Raw genomic sequence first — 24353 nt, forward strand, 5'->3', positions numbered from 1 at the left:
GAGTGCTGGAAGGAGCCTTGTAATTAAGGCCAAATTCTATGTACAGAGTCCCCACCTGCCGCAGTATGGTGGGCTAGTTTATGGAACCTATTTGGCACATCCAACAACCCCAAAAAGGAATCATTCTTCCTTTAAAAAGGAGGAATCTAAAAGTTAGGTCAGTATTATATATCAAGATCACATTGACTAGAAGAGCAAGAGAAGAACTGCAATATAATTGAACTTATGAACCCTGGACATGTCAAGCACTTTCAAACATTTCTCACACATGAAATCATTCTCCTAGTACTGCAGAAGAGAGCTGCTATTTCTGTGCTCCATGGAAAAGAAAACTGTGGCATAGCAAGGCAGGCACATATGAACAGCAGCCCAGCAGACTTACCACATGAATCTGCAAGCTAACACAACTCCTAAACCCAGGCTCTTTGTGTTTTGTACTATGCTAGGGTCCTACTGCAAATGTTTTCCCTTGAATATTTTGTAACTCCAAATCCTCTGAAACGTCTTTTATTCTATGACTGCAAAAAACCTTGCCTCATTTCTAAAGTGACACATTTTTTAGGACATTTATTCATCTTAATCTCTGATTTCACATAATTTAGAATTTATTCTGTTCTTCAACTATTTTAAGCTTTTGAGAAATACAAGAAAAAACAGGAAAGATTAATATGAGTTAATGGACATTTAAAAAAAAACTCAGAATATAATCTCAAAAATTTATTGAAAAATACTCATGGTAACTTGGCAAATCTAAATAGGGTGCTCAAAACATAGTACTATAAATGCAGACACTGTTGTCTTTACACTCTACTCCAACCCAGCTCTTGGCCTGCGGGAATGTGCACTGGATCACTAGCTCTAGAGAAACAAGTGTCCAGGTTATATGGGGCCAAATTATTCACCTGGTCTTCATGTTTACAGTGTTGCTAGAATTAAAAGCAGGCTGCTGGGGCTATGCTCCTCTAACCATTCAGAAGAAAGCAACAAGGATGATAGGGCAGAAACAGAAACTCACCTTTCTGAGGTCTGATGATAAAGGACTGCGTGGCTCCATTCACCAGTCGACAGTATCCGTCTATCAGGTCAGCCATGTTCTCCGCTATGGTTAGGGACGGTGCTGTCACTGTCAGAGGCTAAACGAGGGAAAAGACCAAGAAAGAGACATTATTGTTCTTCCCAGCAATCAAAGGGACAGCTGTGCTATGACATCAGACCTCTACACACACTTGAAAACACAGAGGAATTGGAGTGAAACAAGATTTGTCAGAAGATCTAAGTAAAAAGGAAGTTTCATATAAGGACATTATTCCTAAAATTTGTGACAAAAGACAACTGCATAGGAAAAGATAAAAATCACTAAAGTAATGCTCACTTTTCAGAACAAAAGAAGGAAAACATTTTGCTTCAAAATATCTGGTTACTCTGTCCCACTCTAATAAAGGGACTTTAAATAATCAGTAAGCATACATTATTCTAGAAATGAGACTAATGAGGAATAAACATATCCATCACAATTTTCTAACATTAAAGAAAATTAGTAAAATTTCATTATTTTTACATGTTCTGTCCAAAGGATTAAAAATCACTCTTTTCAACAGAAAAATGATATATTTCACAAACTGGCTAAAGACCTATCTCTAAGTGTTATCCAGGAGACAATAAAAACTGTATTTCATTTTCAAGCACAAGTATATCCTAGTTCAAGTGGTTATTTCTAATCTCCACCTATAGGAACAGCTCTCACCTGCCTGACCCTACATGTTACTTGGCACACTGTATAGTAAAATGAGGACGGCTGGAAAATGATGGTGCAACTTCATTACTGAGACTTCTGCAAGCAATCTCAATTTGTGAGTTTTCAGTATTATATGGCTACATTTGTAATCTTGAAAAGCAACAGACTTCCCAGAGCCTCAGATGTTACCAAACTCTCAGAATCAGGGCAGAATACTCATGAAGCACCCCTCAGTAAGGAGCAGCAATGGAAGAGGTAAGTCCCAAACAATGTGCTTTACATACACAAAACCATGTGCCACTTAATGTTCATATTCTTTCATGTGAGTGTACTTTGTCCATCTTTCAGACACAATCATATTATGTAGTATTTGGCAAGTGATCATTTCCTGTAACATTTCTTACTTGTAACACACTGTTGCAGAATGATTATGAGCACAGGTTATAGACCTAGACTGCTGGAGTGTGAACCTAGCTCTACCAATTACTGTGGCCATGGCTAACCTCTTGTGCCTCAGTTTCCTCATCGATGGAATGGGGTTAACCAAAGTACTACAATATATCAAAGTACCTACTCTGCTTCATTGTGAGAATATCACATGCCCCATAAACCTCACCTATTACTAAGATTATTACTGCATAGATAGAGAGTGTCATATGCTACATAGTATGGGTCATAGTGTTCATATTATTTAACTCCAAAAAGTTGATTTCCTCAATAATTCATGATAACCTTTACTTGTCCTCACAAGAATGTTCTTGATTTTAAAAATCTGTTTCCTGTCTTATTTTTGGGAACATTGATTTTTAATGTAATCTTCTATTATGTACAATAAAGTTGGAATTGTAGTAATATATGAAAACTTTACATTTATCCTAAAAGTAAAACAATTTCTAAAATACTAACATGCTTTAGCCTTCCTTTCATGAAGCATTCATCATGAAAAACTCCCTTACCTCAGGTGCACCTGCTATTTTGAGCTGCAGCATTCCTTTTCTGTCTTTGTCTTCGCTGTTTGAATACTGAATGGTCTGTACTTGGTTGAAGTCGGCCAAATGGGTGGGCTTTGGAAAGGAAAGGTAAGATCCTTAGATTCTGGATAAATGACTCACTTCACTAATACCATGAACTGTTTTTGTGCAGTTCCCTCAGTCCCAAGCTTTTGAAGACACTCTCCCAAAAACTAGACGTCAGAGTAAAAACTGATTCTCTGTGTAGCTTAGTGGAGCTACTATCTCACACACTTCCAGGTTTGGCATGTGTCTGTTGTTAGTGATGTTTTTAGAAGAACCACACAACTGAGCTGGGTGAGAGAAAGCAGAGTTTGAAGATGAGAAAGAGAGACAGACAGACAGACAGAGACAGAGAGAGAGACAGAGAGAGACAGAGAGAGAAAGAGAGAGAGAGAGAGGGAGAAGGAGAGAGGGAGGGAGGGAGGGATGCAAGGGACAAGGATAGAAACAGAGAGACACAGGGGAGAAGGAAAGGGGAGCAAAAGGAATCCCTTCTCTGATTCACTTGCCAGGGTGGAAGGAGCCTTACAAAGTTCTTGGTTAGAATGAACATGTGCTCTCATTCTCGCAAACAATGCACTAAGGTAGCATAAGTTTCTGAATGTATTAAAGTTCATCAGCGCAATGGACAAAAGGAGATAGCAGGTATCCAAAGGATTTGCCTCACACACTGGGCTCTTAGCACGTTAGGAGAGACTATGGTCATTTTTCCCACTGAAATAAATTCCTTTTTTGCCTGTCTCTTGCCCTGCCTTCCTTCTTTCCTTCCTTCTTGAGACCATTTCTTATTATGTGGTTTGGACTGGCTTTAAACTCACTATGTAATACCACATCGGCCTCGAGCTTGCTGTAATCTCATAAATTGTGGCCTCAGCCTCCAGAGTGCTAGGATTGTAGGCATGTGCCACCATGTCCAGTTTCTACTGTTTTATTTTTTTAAAAGATACAAAAGTGTCTTCTACCATTTCATGACTATGATCACTTTGTATTAGAATCTCATATGTTTCTTCACAAGAATTAGCTTGATTAAGTCTGCTTTCTTAGCGTATCACAAAGCATTAGCCCTCCTCATCCTATAAGGGCCACTGGGACTGAGCTGGAACTGCGCTGCACCAAGGGGCTCATGCTCATTGGCCTTTCCTCACAAAGACCCTTCCCGCTGTTTTCAGGCATCTGTGTGTTTGGTAGGCTTCTGCCTTTCCTTAGGAGACCATGGGCAGCTCACCTGGCCCTTCTGCACACTCTGCTCTCCTGGACTCTAGGACATCCTGCCCCGTTGGGATCTTTCCTTACTGCACTGGTCTCTTTTCACAGATCCTTTTACTGGATTCTCCCCTATTCAAATTGGAAGTGTGCAAAATGCCCTGTTCTTCTCCCTAACTGCCCCACAGCAGAATGAAAAACATCTAGGCCCCATGGCATTAGTAACCATCTTCAGCCCTGATATCTCCTTGGAATTTAGACTCATGGATCTAACTGCCTGCATGACATCGATATATCGAGAGATTACAAACCTAACAGTCAAACATGTTCTTCTGCTTCCAGAATTCCCAGTTCAATAAAAAGCATTATATTCAACCAAATTTGTGAGCGAAAAATGAAAACATTATCACAATTCTTTTTCCCTTACCTCATATGTCAAATTTCTCAATAAGACCTGGCAGCCCCAGCTCCAAATATGCAGAATTCATGCATTTTCTTTTCATCTCCTCAGTGTTACTCTAGTCTAGATACCCTACCACATCATACACAGAAACCTCCCAACTGTTTCCTAAATGGTTTCCCTTCATCCATAACTGTCCTCCTACAACATAATGCCCCTAACCTGAAGTCGAGATTACTTTAAAAAATGTAAATCAGATCATATCATTCCCTGCTCTACAAGCTACGATGCAAGCATCATAGCCTACATGATCCAACATTCTACATGATCTAGCCCTTCTCCCTGTCCCTCTGACCTAATTCCCTACCTTAACCTTATTTCACTGAGACGTACTCCAGTTTCACTGGGTGTGGGTAGATTCTGGTAGACCAAAGAATGGGGGATATGAAAGATGACCAGGGTTGCTTAGAGGACACATAATGTGTGAGAAATTCACCCATAATGAAAAATTGTCCCAAATGGCTTTCAAATACCTTGGTATATATTATGTTGGTGAAAAATCTGATTTCAAAACCCAAGTACATCTAAAAATATAAAGTATACTCTGTATTGAAACTTCCAGTGTTACAATTTATGAGTAATTTAACAGAGCAGTATCTCATGTTGTCTTTGGGAATTCTATTAAGAGCTGCTTGATGTTCTGGAAAATGTCACCACCGAGGGAAGGACTTGCTGTGGTATTTCAGTTGCTGATACAATGTGCCTCTGTCAGTATACATTTGTAGGGACTATATAACAGAGATCTGAGGCTTTTTGTAACAGACAGCCTAATATTATTAAATTGGTGGGAACACATGAAATGAGGAACATTTCAATTAGTCCCTACTATTGCTACCTCAAAATTAAAAAAGAACTTTCTGAAGCACAGTAAGAAATTTAGGTTACAGAAATTACACATGAACTTCACTGGCCTTGAACTTGGGGCAATTTCCCGGCCTCATCCTCTCAAGTGTTGGGATTACAGGTGTGCGCCACCATGCCCAGCTTCATATGGAACTGTTTTGTTACTTCTTTTGCTTTTTGGTGGTGGTGGGAGCTACTATGGCATTATCCCCCAAGGTCAAACATATAACTTTGTTTGACCTTCATTTTCCTGTACTACTTGGATAGAGTGACTTATCATCATCTTTTCTCAACTTAAAAGTCACTACTGCATGGGAGCACCTGTTTATTAAGGCCTTCCAATGTCTTTGGATGAGCATTTACTGAGATTTTTTGAAATTTATATATATATATATATATATATATATATATATATATATATACACATATATACACACAAAACACTGTGTAATTTTATTTATTTATTTACTTATTGATTGATTGATTGGTTTTGTTTTTTTCTTCTGATACGAGGAATCAAACTCACGACCTTGGGCTTGCCAGGCAGGTGCTGTGCCGCTGAGCTAGGGGCCCCAGCCCCTATTGTGTAATTTTAATTCTGGATAGCCAGAGGATATTAACATATATCTATTATAAAAAAGATAGGGTTGAGAAGGACTGATGCTATCTACTTTAAACTGGACACCCAAACCTCTCTCACATCAGCCTACTGTAGTCTTTTATGACAATAAGCTTAGTTTTGTTATATATTCTCACACTAGAATGAAGGCCCCACAGCAAACCAAGCAGTGAGATTAAAAGCTTACACTACTGTATCTAGCTCTGTAAAGACTTTAAGTGAACTTTCTAGCAATAATTTCAAGGTGTAAAGAAGATGAAGAAAATATATTAAGAAAATGTAAAGAACCAAAACTGACAAGTACTTCAAAATCTGAACTGATCAAATGCTACTGAATAGATTATAAAGATAAAGATCTATCATTGCAAATTCACCCTGTCAGAACTCAACTAACCTTTAAAGAATATATAATTACAAGTCAACATAAAATGTCAGGTCATTAAAAATTATGAAAGACTACTAACTTATCTGATGAAATTTCTGTAACTTTAATACTATGTTTTTATTGAGTTAACATAAAAATGAAAAATCTAGATTAATTTCACAAATAGTTGCAAATTTATACAAATTCACAAATATAATAAACCAATATTTCCAGAGAATAACTGTAGGACTAGGAGTTATTTAGTACTATGTTATCAACACACATCACTAAAATACAACATTAACTGTCTAAAATTATCTACTAAAATATAAATGGGAGGGAGGAAAACCTGAATCATATTCACATAGGTTAAAAAGCTTTTGATTAGACTTAGGAGCTGCTACTAATACAATCTAAGGAAAAGGTCACAAAGCATAACTTTAAAAACATTAAAGACATCACTAAAACTTAACAACAAAAAATTTTCCTAGGTAAGTACCCACTTTCTATACTGTGAGGATAGAACCCAGAACCCTGTAAATGCTAGGCAAGCACTCTGTACCCCTAAGCTGTAACCCAGCCCTAATGAGACACATTGAAATGATAAATTAGAATCTAAAACAAAATAGGAATGTCCTCATCTACCACTATTATGAAACCTGATCTATGAAGTTCTTGTTGGTATAAGAAAAGGAAAAAAAATCGACAGTGGAAAAGTTAAAATAATTTTCATTTTTGCTGGTGACATACATTTATAATCCAAGCTCCTAGAACAAAAAGATTTACTATTAAATGAATGTTGAGGTTGCTGAACACATGATACATAACCACCAAATATATTTTGCTATACTCACAGTATAAATTTTAAATTGGAAAAGCCCAAAAAATCCATTCAAAATAAGACCAAAAACTGTAAAATACTTATGAATTAGTTTAATACAAAAGAATTACATGAAAAGACTGAAATTTTATTGAAGGATGCAAAATAATCCCTGAACAAACAGACATACTATATTCTTAGCTAACAAAATATCCAAAAAGTCTACTTTTACAAAATTAACTTATAAACTAGAATTCCAACACAATTTTTTGTTAATTTCATAATTTGGTTTTAGAAGACTAAATGACCAAGAACATTCAGAGAAAAATACAAAAAAAGGGAAAATAGAGCAGCATAGCTATCAAATCAACCCTGCAATCAGTGAGATAAGACTGGACAAGCCAGAAGCAGATTAAGAAAATGCTGTTCAATTCAGAGATGAAGAATCAGAACACTTAATTAATATTAACTATTAACTCCAATCTGTACAGCAGCAATTGCAACAAAACTGTAATAGTTAATATTTTCTAAGTACTTAACTAGGCTATGATCTAAATACTTCAGGTTAGTACTATGTTAATCCTCTTACCAACTCTCTTAGTTGTGATTACTATAGCCGTTTTAGTGGTGAGGAAACATGGACATAGACTATGAGAGAATGTACCCACTCACAAAGCCAGTGTGTAAAAATCAAGATGGCAGTGGTCTTGTCGTGTACTTCAGTCTGGCTTAACCCCAGTAAACCCTATCGTTAATCATCTCCCTTAGACAAAGAAGGTGGATGCCTGTTAGGTACTGTATACAAAATTCCAGATAAAGATGGAAATGTACAAAGGAAAAATCTTACTATATCAAGAGACCAGAAACTGGATCTAGGGTATAAAAAAATAATTAAAGAAAAGCTGGATATGGTCATGGTTTGCCCAAGAGGCTGCACTACTTCATACTGGTGGAGGATGAGATTCTAGTTGCTCCACATTCTTGACAACAGTTGGTATTATATGTCTCTTCCTTTATCATTAGAAGTACCAATAATATCATGTCTTATTTTCTGTTTCTTTCTTTTTTTTTTGAGACAGGGTCTCACTATGCAGTTCAGGCTGGTCTCCAGCTCACTTTGTAGCCCAGGGTGGCCTCAAACTCTCAGTGATCCTCCTGCCTCAGCCTCCTAAGTGCTGGGATTTTATTTTTTGATGACCTTGTTTTATTTACTGATTATTTGCATGTCCTCTACTAAACTGCCTCTCTTTCTTAATAATTTTGTAACTACTCTTTAGCCTAGATTAAGAAATTTCTGAAAAGTACACTTGTTGTAAGTACTTGGCTTCCTTTTCTCCTATCTTTTGATGAAACAAAGTTTTTAATTTCAATGTAGTCCCATTTACCAAAATTTTTATTTAGAGTTAGCATTTAATATATCCTATTTAGGGAATCTCTGCCTATGTGAATGTTGTAAAGATTTCTTCCAAACTGTTTTCTTTGTTTTCTTCCAAACTGTTACCATTTTTGCCATTCACATGTACATCTATACTCTATTTGGAATCAATTTTTGTCATAGCAAGTGATAGGTCAAAACCCACTTTGTTTTCCTCTGTAAATATGTAGTGGACTGAGAAGCATTTATTGAAAATTAAACCACTGATGCTGGAAATCAGAACAGTGGTCATTCATGAGGTATGTAAGTAGTAGGGTAGGAGAGGGAAGGAGAGATCTTAAGGAGTTCTGAGACTGATCGGTTTAGTCACTGCGCAATGTAGTATTTGGAGAGAAAAAAAAAAAAAACTAACAAAGACGGAAAAAAATAAAATGACTCTCTGAATGTGTAGACTTAGAAGATGAAAATAGCTAGGCGTGGTGGTGCACGTCTGTAATCCAACACTCGGGAGGCTGAGGCAGTCAGATTGTGCCAAGTTCAAGACTGGGCTACAAAGTGAGCTGAAGGCCAGCCTGAATTGCATAGTGAGACCCTGTCTCAAAAACAAACAAACAAACAAATGAAAAAAGATGACTGCAAAACAGGCAAAGTATATGATATGAGCAGTTAATTCAGAGGTAGAACAGAAGTGGCTAGCACATGAACATCTATTTATATTTATTAGAGGCTTGCTTTCTGTCCTGTCGACAAAGACAGTAAAAAGAGTAACTCCTATGTATTAAAAGAGAAAAATTAAAAGAGCTATTAAAAGTACTGCTGTCAAGTGAGTAGAAAAATATACACTCTTGCTGACAGTATGAAGTTTCTTAGCCTTTTTGAAAAGCAATCTGATATGTTCTTTTAAAATTAAAACTATATGAATTACATTTTATAGTTTTATCTCTAGAAGTGTCTTCCACTGGGAGAAAAACAGCAGTGTATAAATTTCTTTCTAAAAGAATACTGTCTTGAAGCAGAAAGCTGAACGAACATTAAATGACCTCCATGCAATCTCATTTGGCAACCAGAGAGAGACGGGACAGTGCCAGGTGGACAGGAAAGGACTCCTCCCAGGTTCACAGAGTAAGATCAACAAGAAATGGACATGTACCTGATGATGACACTGTTTCTGAATAAGACAAGGGTATCACAGAAGAAAAGTTACTAGGTTATTTACAAGGGGTCAGGGAAGGTTGAAAAGAGAGGTATGATGGGGCAGAGAAAGCTAAGCAGAGTGGTAATGAACACCAAGTAGTGCACTACTGAAAAGGAGGTATGATATGACAGTATTTGGTTACACTTAAGAAAAACTGTACACAGGTAAAGGTATGAAAGTTTAAACCACGAAATTATGTGAGTGGAAAAGCATACTTGCTAGAGTGGGCTGAAGAAGCCCTCAGAATTACGATCCCTGACAAACTGTTTAAACAGGAACATGCTCTTCTCAGCACATCACTCCTTACATAAAGTGCTGCTGTTCACCTCAGTACTCATCATCACATGTATCCCATACGTATTATGCACTCTCAACTGTGAGATATGTTCAGGAGGAGCTACTGTCAGTTTTGCTCCTTGCTATATTGCAGATCTCTAGGTTAGGCCACAAACAGGTGCTCAGTAACACTTGTTACAAGCACAAAAACAAGACCACACTCAAAAAATGGCTAGCATTTCCAAGAAAGAGCCCAAAAGAGAGAAGCCTAGACTAGCAGAAGGGAACATAGTATGGATTTCCCTCTGATGGGTATGTACCTCAGTTAAGGTAAATAAGGATAGCTGAAATGTGTAAATGTAGGAATTTTTCTTTCCTAGAATACATGGAAAAAGCTATTTCAAAGCATAGGATGCCAGTACAAATAATTATATATGGAACTTAGCAAAAAAAAACTGTATTTAGGGCTGGGGATGATGCTCAATGGTAGAGTATCTGCCTACCATGCATGCAGTCCTGGGATCAACTTCCAAAACCACAAAAATAAATAAATACTTATAAAATTTATTGTTTAAAACTTCCTCTCCAGATAAATCAGAATAAGCCAACCCCAGTATCACTAACATGTACATCATTTGTGTAACATACTTCTAAAAGTATAGACCTATGAATAATCTTAACAAGGATATAGACTTTGCCTTATCTTCCTTCCCTTGAGCAAGAAGCACCATGCAATGGGAGGCTTAATTGCAGAATGACGTCTTTCCAGAGGAGTGCCCCACTTCCTTAGTCGGACTCGTCTTTGTCTACAGTCAAGTTTATAAGCCAGTATAGTGTACTTACATTGCATCCTTTGTCTGTTAGGTAACTGATGCCTTCTTCAGGGCCGATAGCCAGTTCCACTGAAATAATCCAGCTTGACTTTAGAAGGTCAAACAGGCAAGTACAGATGTGCCAGGAGGAAAACAAAGATTTTAGATCATGAGTCAGAGATATATTAAAAGATAAATGGGTATGGGTGGAGTGGTAGCTGGGTGGATTTGCTATTTATCTAACTAAATAAGATATTTGTAACTTCATTGACCAAGAATCTGCAGAACCTAGACAGGAATATACTGTGGTCATTCCAGCATGCTAGAGGGTAATGTTTTCCCTAGGAATATTATCTAAATAGGGAAATTAGTCCTTGGAGAACAGTTAATCAACAAATTGTAGGCCAAAGGAAAACTAATTATGAAAAAAAAAAAAAAAAACCTAATTATGAACACAGACATGCTATTAAAAACCAATTTTATTCTCATACACTTTCTTTTGCACTTTTCCCACTGTAAAATGACAAAATAGTACTCATGTTAACAATGTTACAAATTAATTTTCTTTTAATCAGAAATTTTGATGCAGAAGAAAAGCCAACTGTCTACTGTCTCCCAAGTTTCCATACTTACCCCAAGGGCACATTTGAAGCATTCTTTGTCAAATCTATACACTGGAGAGAGGATTTCAAAGAATTTCAGAATACTTTCTTCTCTATTAAGGTTGGCAAACTGTCTAAATGTTTGCTGGATCAGTTTTCTTAGTGTTTTGGCCTGCATAATAAAATTACAAAAACAATACTTTCACATCAGCAATGAGTAAAAAATACATAGCAAGATTTCTGTCTTACCTGCTATTTAACACATTCTCCTTACTATAAAATCCTATTTATCAAATAATTTTATCAAAGTATTGTTTTTTATAATTGCTAAAATACATGTAACAAAACTTGCTATCTTAACCATTGTAAGTGTAAAGTTTAGTGGTCCAGGCTATATTTCTTTTACAAAAACTTGTTAAGGGAATGATTTATTAGAACAAGTGGTATCAAGTTGGACATTAAAACACGTACTATAAATGCACATGTCCAGAGATGGCAAGGATGAAGGCATATAGGTGTTAACACATTCCACTATTAAGAGGGAAAATCAGTACATCTTTCTGAAGGGCAGCACAAATCATAAACTTTTAAAACTCCACTCTTTGATCTAAAAAGTAAAATTCTAGATTTTTTTTTTTTTTTGAGACCCTGTGTAGTTCCAGCTGGCCAGAAACTCACTATGTAGCCCAGGTTGGCCTCAAGTTCAGAGTGATCCTCCTGTCTCAGCCTTCTCAGTGTTGGGATTATAGGTGTATGCCACCGTAACCTGTTCTAGGATGTTATTCTTTAGCAATGATTGAAGACACAAGATTTATCAAGAAGAGAATTCATGACAGAACTACATGGGCTGGATAAATTATGGTGTATGAATCTACCCAGGCAACATTTAATGCAGCCCTAAAACTGCTTTGTGGAACTAATTTAGTGACATTAAAACACAGTATCATACCGTTACACAAGAAAGGTGACAAAGCAGCTTTCCTGTAAAAAAAAGATTCCTTTAGGAGAAAGTACACAGTTGAGCCTTGTATTAGACAGGTGGGCCTGAAAGAACTATTTTTTTAAAAAAAAAAACCTTCAGTGGATGACCAGTGGCCCCTAGTGTATTTTTGTTCATTTGCATTTTTCTTTTTTATACATGAACACCTTTCCAGAGAAGCAAGCATTTCCCAGGCCACATGCCCCCAGCACATGGTATGTGAGGTAGCTGTGAAAAGCAGTGGGTAATGATTACATGGTGAAGTGTGAGAAGAGGGTGAGAGACACAGGCCTTCAAAACAATAAGCCAAAATAATTCTCCTTTGTTGTAATTTTCAGGTATTTGGTCACACTGACAAAAAAGAACAGGTTTTAACAAGAATATTCAGGCTGATAAACTGTACGAAAGGAGGAGGAGAGACTAAGTAGGAGGCTAACAAATAATACAGCCACAAAGTAAGCGATAGTGTGCACGAGCACAGAAGCACAAAGGAGGAGAAAAGCAGTCAGACTCTGATTTCATTTTGAAAACAGAAACGAGAGGTGTTGGTAGGTAAGAACTGGAAATGAACTGACATGGCAAAATCCATGGGAGGAGCAGGTCAGCAGGTAAAGATACAGGAAGAAAGTATCGGGAGGATGTCAGAAGCACAAAAGTAACTGGCCAAGCAGGCCAGTGCAGTTCAGAAAAGAAGCCCTTAATGGCTCAGCAGATACGGAATCAAAGCCAGGAGACTAGAAGACCAGGATCAGGGAGACAGACTAGGTGGCTGGTTTATCCCAGTAGGTTGGGAAAACGAAGTGTAGCCAGGGCCCAGCTAGATCTATCATGCTGAGGCAGGTACAGGTAAACCAAGAGGGCATGGTTTACTCTGGTTGAGGCATGGAGGTGACAGCCTATCTACAGTGGTTGAGAGGGTGTGCAGTTTATATCCATGGAAGCTGGCGGATGTCATTTTCTGCTATCATGTCTCATGTGTGTTAATGTCTTACCAGTACTGGGCCCACAGAATTACCAGTGCTTCCTGTAGCTAGGGCTAAGATCAAAAAGCTCTTACTCCAGTTTGCTGAGTTTCTGGAAGACACAGTACCTGGTTCTTCAGTGTACTCGAAAGTTCAAGGCCAGTCTTGGCAACATAGCCAGACCAGGACCCAAATAAAAGAAGGACTGCAGATGTAGCTCAGTGGGAGAGCACCATGAGTTTGATCCCCCGTAAAGGAAGAAGAGAAGGAAGGAAGGAAAAGAAAATATATATTTATGGCAGTAAAGAACTACATTGCTCATTCTAATAATTTAACCTTAACCTGCTGGAAAATTTCTAAGTAACTAGACAAATATATTTCAAGATAGTAACTATGAAGTGTTAAAAGACAGATGGTCTAAGCTCTAATTTTATTGTATTTGTTGAATATGGGAATATGCTTTAGTTTTCTCCAAGATATTTGATCTAGCTCACCCCATCTGAGCACATTATCAACTCAAGAATCAAGAAGTCACAGTGATAAAACCCAACAAAATCAATTAGCACAAGCAGTGAGGGGATAGAGAAATGAGTTCTATTCAGAAATGGTTTCCTACCAACACAAAAACAATACTCTTAGCTCCCTACCAACTAAAATGCAAGTCTTGGCCAGGAGTACACCCAAGCTATCTTACGGTCTGTACTTAATACGACCACTGTTAATTCCAAACTTGTGTCAATCTGTGCTGCCTAAAAGAAGTTTTTTTGTTGGTTGGTTGGTTGTTTTTTTCGTTTTGGAGGGAGGGTCTCACTATGTAGTCCAGTCTGGCCTTGAACTCAAGGTGATCTTCCTGCCTTAGCCTCCCAAATGCTGGGATTACAAGTCTGCACTGCCATGCTCAGCTTGAAAATTCTAAAATTGGTTTTTATATGAAAGGTATCTTAGAAAGCATTAGTTCTTTCCTAATTTCCCAGTAAGAAAAAAAATCCAAAAGTCTTACTTTGTAGAATCTCTTGATATTAATCAATGTACTTCTAAAACTGGTAGGAACAAGCAATATTGTTTGGCAATGCATTTCACATTTCAGCCCTGCTTTGTGTTTGCACAGATTTAGGAAACAAGGCATTTATCCATGTACACTATTCAACCTATATCCAACACACACATTGCAAGAAAACTACCTAGAATGTGACACTTCAAAATAAAGTAGTATTAATAAGAGCCACAATAATGCTATTCAGGCATGCTGAACTAACAAACAATTTCGTATTAGTCAACCTGATTATCATATGTGGCGAGCAAGAATGGATTGCTGGAGCATCCCACATGAGGTTATGATGCAAGGCTATAACTTGCCATAGGTTGAGAATGTATTGTTAAGGAATAATGGACCTACCCACTCTGAGTCTCAGTATAGGAGTATTAGCAAAGCAGCCCTTTTGCTCCTGTCCATAGGGCCTTGACTCCACAGCAAACTCCTCAAGTGGAAGCCAGTGTTCACACTCCCCCTACCACCACGGTGCCTGGTATACTGTAGATGCCATTGAGTCCCAGCTGAATGACTATAGCAAGCCATGCATTCTTGCTGATTACAAAAATGAAGATGATCACTATTTTCTCTGAGCATAAAACTGAGTCCTCCTAAAGTATTCTAGGAAAGCATTTCATTACTTGGAACTGGGTAGATCCTTCAAAAAACCTGGCATTTTTTACTTTTTAACATTTCTAGCTCTGCAATTAGATTTCTACTGTGTATTGAAATAAATTAAAAATCAGCTGTTTTGACTTGCTATCTTATTTTAGGTCTACAGCAGGGCTTCCAGGATGGTAGGGCGTTCTCTTGGTATTTGCATATCACATAGCAGTGAATACTTCTGACAGCCAAGACACCAGCATTGCTACAACATGATTCACAGAACCTGCCCAGAGACAGAGCTCCTCAGTGGCTATTACTGTCTCTTCTTTCCAGTTCCCCCCACCCCAATTAATATATCTTGTCTCCTCAGCCATTTCCAGCTGGGACAACTTCTTGGTCTCTCCTCATGACTTATGACCTTGATACTTTTGGTGGAGTGATCTGCACAATCTGTTTGTAGATCTGTACAATCTGTTTGTAGACTGCCCCTGGGCTGGGGATTGATTTACTGATACTGGTATAATGATTTTAAAGATGCTGCTCTGGCACTACTAACATCAGAGATAGAAATTTACATATCTTGCAAATTAGGCTTGGTAGTGAGGCTGAGGGACACACATCCAAGATTCTGCTACTGTAGTTAATTCATGTTTCACCAAGTACAATGAAGTAATCTTTCAGCAGTTCAATGTGAGAACTGAACAATCCTCTAGAAACATAAATACAAGGAAAAGGAACAGGGCAGGCAGAACAAAATGGCTTTTGAAAAACAAATGCACTGACATAGCTTATTTATAGAAAAACAAGTATTACCTGACTTAGCGTTTCTACAATTCCAGAAGAAACAAAAAACTAGGTATTAATCTCTTGCTAGTTGAAGTTTCACTTACAACATTTTTGAAGCAACTGTCATAATACCATCTAATTTGTATAGTAGTTGTTATACAGTGTATGGGTATATCCTTATAATAGAACCATACTCCAAAGAAGTATTATGATCATAAGTACAATGCTGAAAGAATTATGTAAAGGTAAAGAAACCTTGGCCTAAGGATATGAATTCTTGATTAAGCTATTTAAGGAGTCAGAATCACTATGGCGAACTGTATTATAAGGGCTTAAGAAATGATTAAGGGATTAAGAAATGATGTACGTGGAAAGCAGCCTTGAAATGGGCAGTTTCATCCTCCATTATGACAACATTCTGTGCCACACATTCCTTCTGGTATGGCAATTTCTGCCAAATATAAATATCCCAGTACGTGCTCATTCACCTTATTCACCAGATTGGGCACCATGCAACTTCTGGCTCTTCTCCAAAGTCAAAACAGTCATGAAAATAAACACTTCAAATTACTTCAGAACATTCAAGTAGCCACAACAGTGCAAAAAAAGATACTCGTGAAGGAGAACTTTCAGAATTAATTCAGAAAGTGGCAAGAACAATGACATAAGTGCATTCAAAGCAAAGGGAAGGAAATTAATGACAACGTGTCTCTCACTATAATCAGTTTTTAACATTCAATGATATATTTTTTTGGAGACAAGCTCTATATAGTGCAGGCTGGTCCTGAACTCACGGCAATCCACCTGCCTCAGTCTCTCAAGTGCTTGGATTATAGGTGTGTGCCACCATAATTTCTTGATCACACTTCTTACTCTGGATAATGAGCTCTTTCAGAGCTGATGTTTGCAAGAGCCAGGCACAGAGGAAGCGCCGGCCCTCAATGAACTGGGTGTTCGGCTGTGCTCACACAGTACCGCTTGTGTGTACCTGCACCAGTTTCCTGTTTCAAGTCTAAAGTTCGCTTTAAACCCAAGATAATGTCTTAGGCTTCCAAACAACACCAGTCATACTTCTTGTGGGAAATGCTTCTATACAGAAAGATTTGAAGAGACCTTGTAATAACTCTGAGTCCTCCAAGCTTTACTGTTTAGAATCATTGACAGATACTATTCACGTGATAAGAACCATTAATTTAACACTGGGTAGCACATTCTTCTACCCAATGCAAACAGAAAGTTACTAAAACTGTGGCTCACCCATGTTTGAATGTCTCCACCATTTTCTCCTCAACCCACCAGCCCCCCAGCAAGTTTGTGCAGAAGGGCCTCTCTCTCACTCGAGGATCTTCCCAGCCCCCTCAGGTCTTATATCAGAGACATTCCAGTCAAAGTGAGATTCCCGTTATCCCAAAAGGAATATGACCAGACCACACCAGAAACACTCCTGAGAGGCACAACTCCATTGTTCTCTTGTTCCCCTAATACCTCATTCTTGGCCTCAAATCCTCTTCCACTATGGCAACCTTTATTTAAACCTCCTTGTCTTATAACTGCCAAATCTGTGCCTATTTTCTTGTCTCACCGGTCTTTGGGCAACCTGCCGATGGGGACAGCGCCTCTGTGTCTGTATGCTCGTCCTCTGCCACACTAAGAGTGGGCTCTGTAACAGAATTATACTCTGGAAGAGCTCAAGCCCAACAACTTACTCTGTTGTTTTGTAACATCAGAATGTGAATGGGAAAGTGAAGAGTAACATCACTAGAAAAAAAACAACCTTGGAAAGAGTATACTTTTCCTCTATTATCCTTACACTCATACCATATTATACGTACACATTTCTGTATCTGTGTTCCCCATGAGATCACCCAGAAGGTACATGAGAAAGGGAAAATCCTGCCAGTCTCTGGACTTAGGGCAGCAGTGACTAGTCCTCATACCCTCTGCTGATGGGTTTAAGAGTGGACAGGACACTGGTCTAGACATGGGGCTTCTGTCACAGCCTGAATGCTCTAGTTATATCAGCAATGTTACCCAACCACTGTTGGCAAAATAATGCCATGTTCAGAGAACAGACAAAAGCATGACTGCTGGGAAACCCATGTGGAAATTGGTCACACCATCATGCTATGAAAATATCGGCTCTGTGCCTTCTATACTCAGTGGGGATGAGCATGCTGTTTCTCCTTGCATGCTGGACACAATACTGTACTTATCTCTCTGATTCTGAACATACAAACCCACTCACTAAGTCTTACGGCTTAGCCATATGTTATAGATATGGAAACTAAAATACAGAAGGTTAAGTAACTTTTCCAAAGTCACAGACAATTTACATCGAAGCAAGGATTTTACCAAGGGAGTGTGGCACTGGAGACAGTTTTCTGAACCGTTATGCTACATTCTCTCATAATGCACATCTTATTCCTGCTTGGGCCTCAGTTAGTGGAAGGTATAACAAGACCTCTGTAATAATAGAAGAGGAGCAATAACTGCCACTATTTTTGAATTGCTATGCAGCAAGTACTATTACTATTCATGCCAACTCTACAAAATGTTTTCTTCATTGTGGAAATCAGAAATTCAGCCCTACATCAAGAGGGTAGTGAATGGCAAAGCTCATATGAGCTGGACTCTATACTGACCCCCAAGTCTGTGTTTTCCTATTGCACTTGGATGTCTGAATATGTGTTCTGGACTAGTTGGGAAAACACACATCAAAATCTCCCCTCCCTGCCAGGTGTGGTGGCACACACCTGTAAGCCCAGCTCTCAGGAGGTTGTGGCAAGAGGACTGCTGGGAATTTGAGGCCAGCCTGAGCTAAATAATGAGTTCAAGGCCAGCCTGATCTCCATAGCAAGATCCTCTTTAAAAAACCCAAAACCAGTTTCCTTTCTCTAGCCTCAGTTATTTCCCTGTTACCAAGAGGATTAGAGATAAGGATAAGAGCTGAGGACTGCCAAAGTTACTATTGTGGAAAAGCGTCTCCATGGTATAAACTGGAGTAGACACTTTCTGAATGCACTGGTACACACACACGTGCACGCACTTGGTGTGCACACACAGGAAATATATTGGTATGCACTCACAAAACACCAGTAGACACACATATAGAGAATAACTGATAGGCATACACATACAATGCACTGATATCCATATACACATGAAAATATTCACACACAGGCCCACAAAAATACTCATGATTCTATGGCTACAATTCTTTCACATATTAACTTTAAAGACCTGGGTGAGTGACACTGCATGTAACATTTTTAGCTTCATATCTATCTCCACAGCACGTATGATCAAGAAGTGAAACCATCATTTTGTGGAAGAAAGTTAAACTTATAAAAATCTACTTGCTATTAATATGACTAGATTAACTTGGTTTTTTACATTATATCCTTTACATGTAGGGGAAAAACTACACCATTTTATTTTTTCTCAAAAACAAGTATTGGGGGAAAGGTACTGGCACACTTTCATTATTTGATTATGATAAAGGAGACTCTAATTACCTTGACAGAATCCAGTAAACTCTTAGGAAAAAATCGCTTTAAACCAACATCTTTTCTGAAATATAAAAAGAAGCACATTAAAAATAACACCACCAAATCATTAATATAATGACATATTTGCAAGAACATATAAGCACTTCAAATTTACCCTTCCAAATATCATCTAGGAAGGAAAAAAATATTAGAAAAGTCTAATTTACTAGTGTATCCTTGGAGAAACTGGGACAAATCATTTCTAGTTATGTACAGAAAACACAAATATAACTGGTTTAAATAAAAGTTTCTGTTCTTTTACCCTTATTGTTGAAAAGCCTTCTAAAATGTTGCCTTTGTGCAAATCACAATGCATGACAGCTATTGCTAGGAAATTATTTTATAATATGAATTGCAAGTAAGTAATACTATATTTTTAAAGAAAGTAGCTAGTGTCATTAGGAATGAATTCAGGGTATTCAGGGTACTGGACATTTTACAAAAAAGAAATCCTTTGACTTTATCTTTTAGTTGATTGTTTTAAATAAACTTTTGGTTAAGGAACTCATTCACCTAGTTTATCATCTCAGTTTCACATAAAGGTAAAGATACAGAAACCAAGTGATTTATCCTAGTCAAAAAGCTGAATGTGTAAAAATGCCAGAATTCCCAGCAATTTTCTTTAAGTCAGTCTGTAAAATCAGAGCCTAGAACACTTGGCCAAGAAAAGTGACTGGAAGGAACAGGAGGTGTTTTGGCCACCAGATGGCACCTGTGTGTTAGGAAGATGAAATAATGCTTTTAAAGACTAAGGAGCCAGGAGATACAGAATATGTAAAAGGATCAAGGAAAAATGTGTAACAAACGTAAGGCAACCATAAATTGAATATGAAGTATCAAAAAACAAGGATTGTGTCATCCATAACTAAGAGCTGGTTTATAACAAAAACACTGAAATAATGCCAGAGTTTATATAGCTGAACCTAAGTCCAAACATTTTAAACTCTTATGCTATAATCTAACTACCAAGTAAAACCTAAATCAATGAACTCCTTCTAAGTCCAAAATTGGTCATAGTTCTCATTCCTTTTTTACTTTGTTATTATTATGTTTATCACATTCTAAGAATTCTTTCTGGGCTCTGTGACATACTGTTTCCTAGTTTTACCTATCAGTTAATTCATATAACTCCTAGATTTTAAGTTTTCCATTCTCTCTAACCTCATTGGTTTGTAACTTCCCTTCCTTACCTTTTCACAACTGTTAATTTCATTATTATACATACAAAGGAAACATATCCAACACGGTTCTTCCTTTTCTTTCCTCTTTAAAAAAATATAAAGGAATTGGAATTTAAGGATTCTGATGCCAATTACTACTGGAAAGGAAAATTACAAAGTACTGCATACAAAAGAAAAACACTCTAGAATTTCTACGGCATTATTTCTGAGAATCTTCTTCCCTACTTCTTTTCCAGGCAACTTCCATAATAAAAGGCATTTCTAAATTTTGTTAAGATGTGTTTGAGATACACAGTAATCACATTCACCCTGGGGAATTGGCACACATCTATATTACAACTTGATCATTTTTACTCCTCCTCCCGTCCCTTCTCCTTACTTTCCCAAATCAATCATTTTCAAATCAGAGTTCTGTATGTGAATCTGGTTCTGCAATCGGGTAGGTCTGCCTATTACCTATTAACAGTTGTGACTATCAGGTTAGCTACTTGTAAATGGGGATGCCAATCCTACCCACACAGTGGTGATGAAGATTAAATGTAAAAGAGTCTAAAACACTAGGGAAGCAGTTTTCTTTCTTGTAAAAACAACCTAGAAGCTCTTCTTATGAGGAGAGCTTTGGTTCACATGCCTGATGCCTGCTATTCAGTGCAGAGGGAGGTGTGATCTGCAAAGGATAGGGATGGAAAGGTTGTACAGTGGAAAAGAAGGAGGCTCTAACAGTGTACAGGAAGGAGGTTATGGGCGAGGGGTGGCCTGCAGAAGTGGTGAGTAGTGCAAAGACGTGGTCCTGTGTACTGACATCGTCACTGGGGCTGCAAGGCGTGGGAGACGGAGAAAGAGCCTCATGTCCTACCAGGGACAGGCAGGGAAGACAGCAGCACTCGACGTCAATAGTTCTGCTTTGTACATGGGTAGATGGGTAAGATCTGTGCTCTCCTAGTAGGTTATCTGCAAGGCAACTGGCCACACCAGTGTTGGAAAGCAAGAGCAGGGCAGGGATATCCTCTTCATAACTGCGAGCCTGTCAACTTCCGTTAGTCCAGCTGGTTATTTATTTTTCCCCAAACCAGGTAGACAGAAAATAATTTATTGTATTCATTTCTGTCACTAAGACAGAAAGACTAAGAGTGATATATTAAGGATAGACTTACGGATAGACTAAGAGTGATATATTTTAAGAAAAACTAAAGAAAGCACATTTCTTAGTGAAAATAATGCTGTGTGTGTGTGTGTGTGTGTGTGTGTGTGTGTGTGTGTGGTAATGAGAATTTTTGAGACCGAATCTAAATCTGTTGCCCAGGCTGCCCTAAAATTTGCAATTCTCCTGTCTCAGCCTGTGGGACTACAGGTGTGTATCACTGTAGAGGCTACCGTGTTTCTTTGACTTCAAAGACAAACATAACTCCATTTAGGGAAAAAAAAAAAAACCAAAACGCTTAAGGCTACCATTTATCATGCATAGATTTTTCTTTTCAAAACTACTTTTAATAATGAATTCATAACATTTACTTCAATGTTAGAACACATTTAGATGTTTGACAATGAAAAAATAAAAATGAGGCTAAGTACACAAAATCATGGGGGGCAAAAACACTATCTCTAGTACACTCTAATCAGGTCATGAAGACAACCTACCTTAGGCTGTGTGGTGGAGCACTCCAAGAAGCAGCTAAGATGTTGTGTTCCACATTTTAGGGAGAGCCTATTAGAGAAACCTAAATTTAGACCTCTCTCAGGAGACCAGGCAGGGACATGTAGGCTGTCCCATTTTAATCTGAGGCCACCTCTCTCCCAACTCTGTGTCTGGTCCTAGTTTACAAGGTACAAACTAACCTGCAATAGCTTCGCTTCATGTGGGTGTCAGAAAACTTCTTTGAGCCCTAAATCTCCATAGCTGTCCAATAAGTGAATAAGACAATACAATTTATACAACATGTTTCAACATGAATATGACATATCCTGCAAAGATTCAGATTCACTGATAGTTTGATTCCCAATGCATCAATGTCAGAGGTGGGGCCTAAAGAAGGGGACTGGGTCAGGGGGGCTCTAATGTCAGTGGATTAATTTACTGATGAGATTATCATGTGACGGCATTGAGAAGTGATAGAAATTGGTGGTGGGGCTGAGTAAAAGGAAGCAGATCTTGGAAGTGTGACTTGGGGATTTGATCTGTTCCCTGGCCCCTTCCTTTCTGACTCACTCTGCTTACTGGCTGCCATGAGGTGAGCAGTGTCCTTCCTTACCATGCCCTTCTGACATGATGTTTCTGCCTCACCATAGGTCTAAAAGCAGTGGGGCCAGCTCACTATGACTGAAATCCCTGAAACAATGGGCCAAAATAAATCTTTCCTCCTTTAAGTTGTTTCCCCGCCCCGCCAGGTTTTGGTAACAACAACAACTCATGTATCATAAGGAAAATGTAACTCATTACTATATTCATCACTATGTTAACTGCCAAAGAGCATATCCTAAATTAATTTACACTCATTTGACAAGAAACTAACTCAGGGGAAACTTGTACAATATTGTCCATCACCAGTTTATTAGGTTCCCACATCAATTTGGAAGGACCTTTAAAGCCACACACAAATGGAAAACTATTAACATAAGGCAAGAACTGTATGTTCTGATACAAAAGCAACTAGCTACATGCAGCTATTTATTTTCAAATTAAAATTAAATTGAAAATCAGTCCCTGGATGCATTAGACATATCTTAAGTGCTCAGCAGTCCCATGTGACTAGTCGCTATGAACTGGCAGGACGGATACAGCATTTCTATCACTATAGAGAGCTGCATGGAGTACAGTGGAGTTTAAATGATGACTCTAGGATTTTGGGCACCATGCCTACCCTAAGAGCTTTTGTACCATGGGCCTGAAGATCCTCAGGAAGGACAAGGATGGTGAGAAATACGGATACTAGGTACAGGGACACTGATACCACAGAGAAGATGACATAGGGATTCAGGACTCCTTAGGAAGGAGTCTCTCCCAGGGAGAAGGCACGGCAAGGAGGTGAGGATAGTAGCAACCTCAATACTGCAGCAGCAATGTGGGAGACATCCCAGGACAGACTGTCCATTAAACTAGGAGCCTTTCACTGAGATTGCCTGTATATACGCAACAGTAAGTTCCTAAGCATTATTCTTCTTGCTTTTCTCCCAGGATTAGCAAAAAGAGTTCTTACATATTTGCTAAGACACAGATTAAGTTGCCTAGAAGCCACAAGAACAGCCTATGCTCATTTGGTTATTCACTGCAAGCGCCCAACATGCAGGCACATTAGACCCTGGTATAGGGAAGGAAAAAAAAATCACTGTGATATGTTCTCTTTTCCTAAGTGTGATAGTGAGATAAACAATTATTCCACACAGGGGCTGGGGATTTAGCTCAGCGGCAAAAGCGCCTGCCTGGCAAGCGCAAGGTCGTGAGTTCGGTTCCCGGTACCGGAGAAAAACAAAAACCAAAAACCAAAAAAAAAAAAAAAAACAATTATTCCACACCATGAAAGGCACTGTAAGACAACAAACATTTAAAACCAAAAAACTTTGGTCTCTGGGATTTAAAATCTTCTGTTAAATTTTATATCAGAACTGTCTCAATGTTTAATTAAACTTTTAAAGGAAATATTTAGACAACTGCTGACTGATAGGGCCTGCTTTTCCCTTTCCATTTGTTAAAATTCAAAATTCCTTTCACCTCACCACTGCCTCTTACTGGTTCCGGAAATTAGCATGCTTAAGTGCAGAGAGCTGCGCCCCCTACATCCTCTACACAGTGACTGTTCAATGGTTGTCCTCACTGTTCACATCACAATAGCCATTCAGAATAGTCTGGGCAGGGAGGCAGCATAGGAGGCCTCTTCTTCAGCTGTATCTGGTCATACCCCAGCTCTGCCCCTGAAACTGCTAGGATAAATACTTCCTCGGGACTGCTG

The 24353-nt window shown here is 38.4% G+C and overlaps 1 protein-coding gene across 11 annotated transcripts in view; it reads right to left on the bottom strand.

The window, feature by feature from the left end:
• The window catches only part of Ptk2 (protein tyrosine kinase 2), a gene marked incomplete at its 5' end in the record, with an annotated part of 284866 nt that overhangs the window by 114543 nt on the left and 145970 nt on the right, over positions 1–24353 (bottom strand). For all 11 annotated transcript variants that reach the window (XM_013521316.1, XM_013521321.1, XM_013521320.1 and 8 more), the window contains 5 exon segments: positions 1016–1133; positions 2692–2799; positions 10747–10824; positions 11349–11489; positions 19196–19250. In XM_013521316.1, the coding sequence (XP_013376770.1) occupies positions 1016–1133; positions 2692–2799; positions 10747–10824; positions 11349–11489; positions 19196–19250 (500 nt within the window).

The sequence above is a fragment of the Chinchilla lanigera genome, unplaced genomic scaffold (genome assembly GCF_000276665.1).
Source record: "Chinchilla lanigera isolate Chin_1 unplaced genomic scaffold, ChiLan1.0 scaffold00060, whole genome shotgun sequence".
Taxonomy (NCBI): Eukaryota; Metazoa; Chordata; class Mammalia; order Rodentia; family Chinchillidae; genus Chinchilla; species Chinchilla lanigera.